We start from the raw sequence: 8,449 nt of genomic DNA, 5'->3' as shown, positions 1-8,449 counted from the left end.
GTGTGTGTGTGCACGTGCACATATGTGTCTGATAGGAACATGCTTTTTCAGCTTCAATTCCACATACAGATAGATTCAATTTTGCCTTAACGTTTTCTAGCAACTGTTTTTCCACCACAGCAGTGTATTATGTGATAAACAAAGGATGATCAGGATACATCTGAGAGTTCAACTCACAATTCCTTATGTTCTAAGTGAAAGGATTACAGTACAGAAAACCTTGCCTTGGATCATGGTCTGCACTCATTAGTATTGTACTGTACGGCTACAGTTTCTGAAAGTCCATGTTGTTTGTTTATTTGAAATATTTTTAACTGGCAGCCTGCCTTGCTGTGCCTTCCCACATATTCTATAATATAGTGCACAGAGAAAATTCTCATTTCTCTCCCTTATTTGAGAGTATTACCATTTTCAAAAATGGCCTTTAATCATTCATGAATTTCCACCTTCAACATTACATATTTTCATCTTAATTAAAACATTGAGCTACTGTTTTCTCTATATTTTCTCATCAGGAGATGAGTATGATTGCCTGTGGAGACATAAATGCTCAAAACAAAAAGCTATTTCTAGAAATGGGGGGGTTACGAGAAATAGACTTTAGAAATTTATGTAAAACAGCCAATGGTTATTTTTAATACATCTGAGATGTTAGTTTGTAAAACCTAAGCATTCCGAGTTGTGACATGTAGAATTGGGGATTTTTTTAAAGGAACGCCTGCCTGTACTAACTCCATCATAGCTATACCAAGCAGAAAGACCATGAAAGCAACATGAGAGATTCTGGCTTGCCGCTAAACACCGAGTCAGCAGCTACTGTGTCTCTTCATAAGTTCAAATACTTCGTCACTTTTGACTCAACTCTTATTGAAAAAATAACATCTCCCCCCCTGTTTGTCACTAGAACTGCCACCAGAAGAAAAGCCCTTCGTTTGCTTCAAATAAGCACCTCTGTTTTTCACAGCTTGCAGTAACGCTTAAAGTAAATAAGTTCTTGTGCAGCCTGCACTGTTGAATTCATTCAGTTGCCTGAACAAAGCTATTGTTTAGAGGTTTACAACAAGCCTTTCTGTTTCCCTTGAAAGACTCCTCCTTGTTCCTATGTTTGGCATGCTTAGAATAGAAAGCCTTTCTATAATTTTCAAATACTAAAGATAATTTTCCCCCACAGAAGAAATGAAGGAAGATTATGATGTTATGGGGCCAGAAGCCACGATCCAGACCACAATTAACAATGGTACAGGTAAGTTATGTTTACATAGCAACATCATGTTTGTTCGGTGTCATGGGGGTTTCCTGAATCTGATAAAAACACAGACCCATCCATTTGCTCCTCCATGATTAACAAGAAGTTAGGCTTCACAGGTCTAGTTTTGTTTTAATTTTTAATTTACTGTATCTCTTATTTTATTAAGCAAAATTGTCTTCTATTCTTATACCTAACTTACCTCTAAAGCTCAGGAATATTGAACGTTAGGAATGGACTCTCTTACAGCACGAATCGTATGACTCTCTACCTTTAACTTTTACTTTAAAAATAATTTTTATCTCATAATATAATATGCTGGTCTTAGCTACTACTTAATATCTGTCATTGAAAATGCAAGTGATATGATGTTATACACATTGCAAAATATCTTTCCCAAATCCAAATTTCCATAAGCATTTTTTTATAAAACTTAATCATTTAACTTCTCTCAAATTCTCTCTTCAGTTTTAAATCTCTGCATCTACTAGAGGCATCGAAAAATATTTCTCAGACAGACTTTTAGACAAAAATTAAAAATTCACTTTAAAAAATAAAACTGATGAATAACCACTCAGGAGACAGTAGGCAGTGTTTTATTTGGTTCTTTTGCTGCTGGAGAAGACAGGTTAAGGGTGACATTCCATGTTCTCCCCCAAATCCCAAATAGCATCTCTTCTCCCAGCACAGAGTGACATAGATTCACTCTGTGTATGTCTTTCTATATGGCACTACCTTCATGTCTCAAACAGTCCTCCACACCATTGTAACACCAGTACAAATGCTAGCACAGTTCCCAGTACAAAGTCATTGCCTAAAATAAAACAAGAACGAAAATCACATAACTGTCTCCATTCAATGTGCCAATGAAAAATGTGTGCACTTTTATGTAGCTTCAGAAGTGTATTTAATTAAGATGACATTCACATTTCCCTTACGTCACTGTGCATCACAATATACTCATGCTGTCTGTATATACTCTTATTAATAGCTTAAGAGATATGGGTTCACTATATTGGGTGTAAAGTAAGTGAAACAATTTTTTTTTTAAAGTCCTGTATTTATTCACTTGAATAATATCAAATTGAGTAGAAAACTGAAAGTATACAACCATCTGGTTCTAGAGAAATCACAGGCCAGAGCATTGATAATTCTAATTTCTAGATGCAGCTTCAACAATACCTAGATTGCAACCTTAGGCAAATCAATTATCCCCTTGGGAACTCAGTTTTCATATCTGTAAAATGCATATGTTGAACTAGTTGTCTGCTCAGAATACCCTTAGTTTTAATATTCTATGTTACTGGGATACTGTTTCTATAAGATTAGAAACAAAAGCCAAATGATTTTATGTAAAATATAATAATAATATACCCTGAATTAAGGACTCTCCAAAAACTTCCAGTTTGTGAGCTTTCAAAATGGCCTCAGTTTTCTTTAAAAAAAAAAAAAAAAAAAAAAAAAGTTGTCTCAGCTTTAAGCAATCATAAAAGCTGATTTCATTTCCTTCCTGACCACTGAAAGTGTGACAAGGTGACAATTTAGCATCCATTGTATATACCTGAGTCTAACGTGAGGTTAACAAAAATTACTCAGATCCAGGAGGTTTACTAATCAATATGGAACACCCTTTCACCAGGCTTTAAGATCCCTTTTCTCCTAACACTCAGTGTTTCTTAGGCTTCATATGTATTCAGTCAATAAATAAAATCAATACATGTTCATGGAGTGTTTTCAATATAGTCCTTGTTGTGTGCATGTATAGAAGAAGATGGGTCAGGAAGACTAAGCCAGGATTATTATTTAATTTGGGAGGAATGCCGAATTCAAGTGAAAAATGATAAACAGTAAGTGAAAATGCAATAAATCAAATGGGAGGAGCCATAATTATTTGAATTACAGAAATAGACAAGATCCTGCAAAGTGGGAATTTGTATAGGTTTTATGATGGAAGTTGAATTTGAACTAAGTACATTTTCAGTTGTCTGGAAGGGACAGGCAAGGAAGTGAAATATATAATCTAAAGAGAAAAAAATACTATCTAGGTAGAGGATAATGGGTGGAGAGATTTAAACTAAAGGGAATTTATGGGAAATAAAGTTGTAAACTGAAGACAACTGTTAGAAAATATAAAGAAAGCAAAAGAAGAAAGAAGTTGGGTCATGTTGTACCACCATGATGTCTCAGGAAAATCAGACTCTGGCCATGTAGACTATGCAGCCATGAAAGTGATTTTTAAAATAAGTTTGTCATAGGCGGTGAAGTGGGGAATTTTTAAGAAGGCCTCTTAATAACTGAATGGTATAGGTAAAGTAGCCCAAGAGGGTGTGTGTGTGTACGTGTATATGTCGATGCTTGTTATTTCTGGATCTTCTGATCTTTGGAAGATCTTGAACCAGTCTTCAGACAGTATTTTCATAAACAAGTTATATATACAAGGAAGTGTATGTGTATATGGAGGAGTGGAGTGTGTTTCTTCTCGTTTTTAATTAAAACTTACGGGCAGGAGGAGGCATGAGAGTAGCTCATAGAGATGCACTTGCCTGAGCCTCACCAGTGCTGGGATTAAAAGTGTGCCATCAGGCCTGCCTATCCCAGAATTTTTATATTGGTTCTGGGAATCAAACTCAGGACTCTGTTTGCATTATAAGCACTTTACTGACTGAGCCAGATCCCCAGCCATTGATGAGACAATTTTGAAAACCTTTGACATTCTGGAACATTCCACATCAAGTTCAACAATTCTGTCCATCGTTCTGCTGTAGCATTTGAGGTTCAAGTAATGAAAGCAAGTTTAGAAGGCTATTAGTAACTACCTGCATATACCCAATAAGTCTTCACACCTCATCCTTAACCAGCACCTTAAGTTAATTATAGATGAGGAAGATTTAATAGTATTTATATGTAGTAATGATAAAGTTGTCAAATATCTTTTTGTTATTTCACAAGTAACATCAGGATTTATTTTTTTTCTTCAGCCTTGATAGTCATCAATAAACAAGCACTCTTTTCTTCTGTTATTCATCTTAAGCAGACAGAATTTAAACTGAGGGAGAGCAAGCTTTAAAGAAATGGAATATTTAATATGTGCCCTTAAGGAACATAAAATTTTATAGGGCAATGGGGGGGGGAGGGAGACAAAGTTTGCAAATAAATAATTGTTTTTTCATTAGCTCTGTAAGCCTGTAGTCATTTATCGAGACCTTACTAAGTGTAAAGGTATTTTGTTCAGCATCACAGAAGAAGCAATGAATACAGAGTAATCAGATGAGTAAAAGAAAAGACACATGGATGAGAAATGTGGGCCAAATATTTAACCCAATATTAAGGCAAATATTTATCCATTGCTAAACAGAGTTACTCTTTTTACTACTAATAATACATGTATGTATTACATTGGTTCATTTGAAGCACAGCAAGTCTGTATGTAAAGTCCAAGGGCAAAGTGTTGTCTACTGCAGAGTTTTTTGACAGAGAATTGGGATTATATATTAGAGCAGGAGCAGTAGAGGGATGACCTGAAGATTTCCAGGCAAGTTCTTCAGGAGAAAAGCTTCCTGACATGCCTGTGTGCAAAGAGAATAATGCAAGGGCTGGACACACGAGAGGAGGCTGAGGAAGTTCTCAGAAGAACCCGATGGTAACTATGGTAGCAGTTGTTTTTTTAGTTAGTAGTGTGATCAGAGAGGAAAATGATACTCGAAATGAATTATCCAAATTAAAGGTGCACCAGGGATCTCGGTCATATAGCTTGTACTTTTGAAGTGGATAGGAAAAAAGAGATCTTCAGTTACCATCATATAAGTAGGAATACAGATGAAAGCCAAGTAGAAATGGAGAGTAATTGCTGTGGACAGTGTATAAATTCAGTCATCGTCAAAAAAGAATATTCTGTTTTGAAAACATAGCCTGAGATTAAATATACAAATAATATTTAAGTGTCTTTACATGTGTTTGGTACTGTAGCAAATACATAGATAAGAAAGAAATACCCCTTAGTATGGTAAGGTAAGAATGGTGTAAGAATGAAAAGAAAAGCTCCAAGGTGAACTAAGTGCCCAGAGCAGACTGAGGGATCTGTCTGTGCTTGGTTATCAGTGAAGTACCTGTTCCAAAAAATGAGAAACTGAATGATGGAGATGGGGAATGAAAGCACACATTCCTGGTTCTGGTTCTGAGAGACTGGACTGTCTGGAGCTTAGTGAAGTACCAAGACTGAGGGGCAGGGTGTTAAACACAATTAGGCATGGACTATTGACTACCTGTTTGTTTGCTTGTTTGTTATAGTGATTTTTTGAGCAGGGTCTCTATATGTGCCTCTGGCTCTCCTGGAACTCACTGTGACTAGACTGGCCTTGAACACACAGAGATCTGAGTACTTCTGCCTCCTGAGTGCTGGGATTAAAGGTGTACACTACCATGCCTGGAAGGACTACTACCTTTTAATCCATGGCAGCCTGGACAAAATATAGTCATAGGACATATGTCATTTTACTTGAACTATATAGACAGTTATAACTATAACCAGGCATGGCAGAACACATCTCTAACTAGCATTTGGAAGCCAAAGGATGGTGAGTGTGAGGCCAGCCTGTGCTACACAATGAGTTCAAGACTTCATCTGAAAAACACAAACTTTATAGAGTGGAGGCTTCAGAAGCTTTATAGAGTGGAGACTCTGAGGGTAGATACTAAGTTTGTTTTTCTTCAAAGTCCCCTCAACATGCATAGTACTTTATGTAGTGCTGGTCATATAAGCAGGCCATATCCTGAGTTAGAGAATAAGTTAATGATGAATGAGCTTGTAAAACAGGGAACAGTGGTTTGGATCAACAGTGTGAATTAAGAAGTAGTTTGACACAGCCTCTTTGCTCTGTGTAATCGAGAAAGATGCAAGCAGGCAGGGCTCTGATGGGAAAGCCTATGAGGGATGGGATATTACCAAGGGCTGACACAATTTCATTTAATCTGAAGAAGTGGAGCACGTGTAGGAGGATGTCATTAAGCATGTGGGGGGAAAACAAGTAGTTTGTGAAATAAGAAAGCAAAAGCGTGAATGAAGTTCCTTTTTGGTCTCATACGCTATGTTCATTTTAAGACATATTTTCTTTACTATGCACTCAGAATATCCAATAAAATAATCACTCATATAATTTATCTTTGCAAGATGCTTCCCAGAGTTATCATTTATTGAGTACATTTAAAACTTGGTTAAAATATGAAATACTGAAATTAGGAAAATACAGCCCTTATATATTAAATAGAAAGGTTAAGCATCTCTAGGACAGAATCTGAAGAATTCTTCCTTCTCCCCGTTGTCCTGGTTTGCTTTCTGTTGCTATGATTAAACAACACAACTAAAAGCAACTTGGAGGAAAAATATTTATTTAGCTTACATGTCATAGTTCACCACTGAGAGAAGCCAAGGCGACCAAGGCAGGAGCTTGAAGCAGAAACCAACAGAGGAATGCTGTTTACTGGCTTGTTTTCAGGCTCACATTCAACTTCCTTTCTTATACAGTGCAAGCTCTCTTGCCTGGGGATGGTGCTGCCCATGGTGGGCTTGGTCATCTTACAGGAATTAGCAATTTAGGAAATGCCCCACAAACATGCCCATGGGTCAATCTGAAGTCAATCCTTCAACTGAGTTTTCTTCTTCCCATGTGTGTCAAGTTGACAACCAACCAAAGTTAGCCATGATGACATGCAGTAACTCAATCTGGATAACCATAAAAACAGAGGTAAAAGGAAAGAGAGGCAGAGCAAAGAAAGGATAAAAAATTATGATTCATGAAAGTAGGGACACTTTCAGCAAATAAGTAAATTTAAATTTACAAAATAAGTCTAGACATAAAGGGAAGGAATCATTTAATATCATATGCCACCAACACTGGCATTTTAATTGGCTTTTTTTCATACTAACTTTATAGTGTAATAATGTGGCATTTAGAAATATTCGTGTCCTTGTGATCTTTTCAGCATATAGGTCTTTTTCAAATGTTATTAAATCAAGCATGATAAACAAAAACTATAGAGATGGAGTCTTTTTCTCCCATGTTGAATCAACTGTGGTGTAGTTGAAAGAACAATGGGCCAAGAGTCCAGAAATGTGATGTCTGCCTCCAGGCCTTCTAGAAACTTCTTTTGTAACTGTGTGAATTGTTAGCCTCACTACATCTTGGTGGCATCAGCTTGTTAAATGAAAAAATTAGGCTAGAAATTTTGGGCTTCCCTACTCTCACCCTTTCTCCTCATGAAATTGCCTTGGGAAGCACAGATTAAAAAAATAAACATGGAAATGGAAGTCAGGTAGGGCCCAGCTCTCTTCTGCTCACCTTACATGGTGCAACACTCCCTGCAATTGGTCCCTACACTGCCCTGTCTTTGGCTTTCATTCTTGATCATTTTAAGAATTATAAACAAGGTACTCTATAGTTTTTTTTTCCCCTTGGTCCTACAATTCATCTCTTGATAGCATTTCAACAGAGAATGCAAACAACAGAGTATGAGTATAAAGGATGAATACTGTTGAATCATATAAGGGATTTCTACCCCCCCTGCCCCCAAGATACCAGTTCACTCCAGATATACAGAACCAGTGTTCTCATAGCAAATGAATCCTCAGTAATAATCCAGACATTCAGTGGAAATCTCATCTGAGCCAACAAGACAGTAGCATGACTCCTCTGACTGGGTTAAGATAAGGCTTTATTTTCTTTGTGGTTTAATAGCTCCCACATCCTCTTAGTTCTTCTACAAGGGATTTTAATTAAAGGTTTGAAATTTTTAAGCTTTTAAAAATAAGATCAGAGGCCATGCAAGTTTTAACATCAGGTATCTCCTAGCATAAGGTGAGAGAATGTGAAGTGTTAGCAAACATGCAGGAGTGGAGAACTCAGTACCCAAGTGCCCCAAAGGAGGACACACAGTACTCTATTACTGTGCTACTGTGAAGCTAGTAATTTTCCTCTAGTTTGTCTCAGTCACGTTTTTCAAGGCCAGAGAGTTTTTGTCATTCAGTCAGACATCTGTCATAAAAATTGTGAGTTTGATATTTATTAGTAAATTTCCTACTTTAAAAAAAAATCAATGGCAAAAAAAAATTTAAGAAGAGTAGGAACACTGGACAGGATGGACATTAACAGGGACAATCACAGGACAGGACAGACATAAACAGTCAGGGACAGACCATCACAGGTGTGC

At 36.8% G+C, this 8,449-nt stretch overlaps 1 protein-coding gene across 2 annotated transcripts in view; it reads left to right on the top strand.

The window, feature by feature from the left end:
* Window positions 1-8,449, top strand: part of Zeb2 (zinc finger E-box binding homeobox 2) — a 125,673-nt gene that overhangs the window by 93,722 nt on the left and 23,502 nt on the right. For both annotated transcript variants that reach the window (XM_034496442.2, XM_034496443.2), the window contains exon 4: window positions 1,172-1,243. In XM_034496442.2, the coding sequence (XP_034352333.1) occupies window positions 1,172-1,243 (72 nt within the window). The remainder of the gene's footprint in view (window positions 1-1,171; window positions 1,244-8,449) is intronic.

This window comes from Arvicanthis niloticus, chromosome 2 (assembly GCF_011762505.2).
Source record: "Arvicanthis niloticus isolate mArvNil1 chromosome 2, mArvNil1.pat.X, whole genome shotgun sequence".
NCBI lineage: Eukaryota > Metazoa > Chordata > Mammalia > Rodentia > Muridae > Arvicanthis > Arvicanthis niloticus.
Note: the sequence above shows the minus strand (reverse complement) of the source record. Positions and strands in the feature narration are given on the sequence as shown.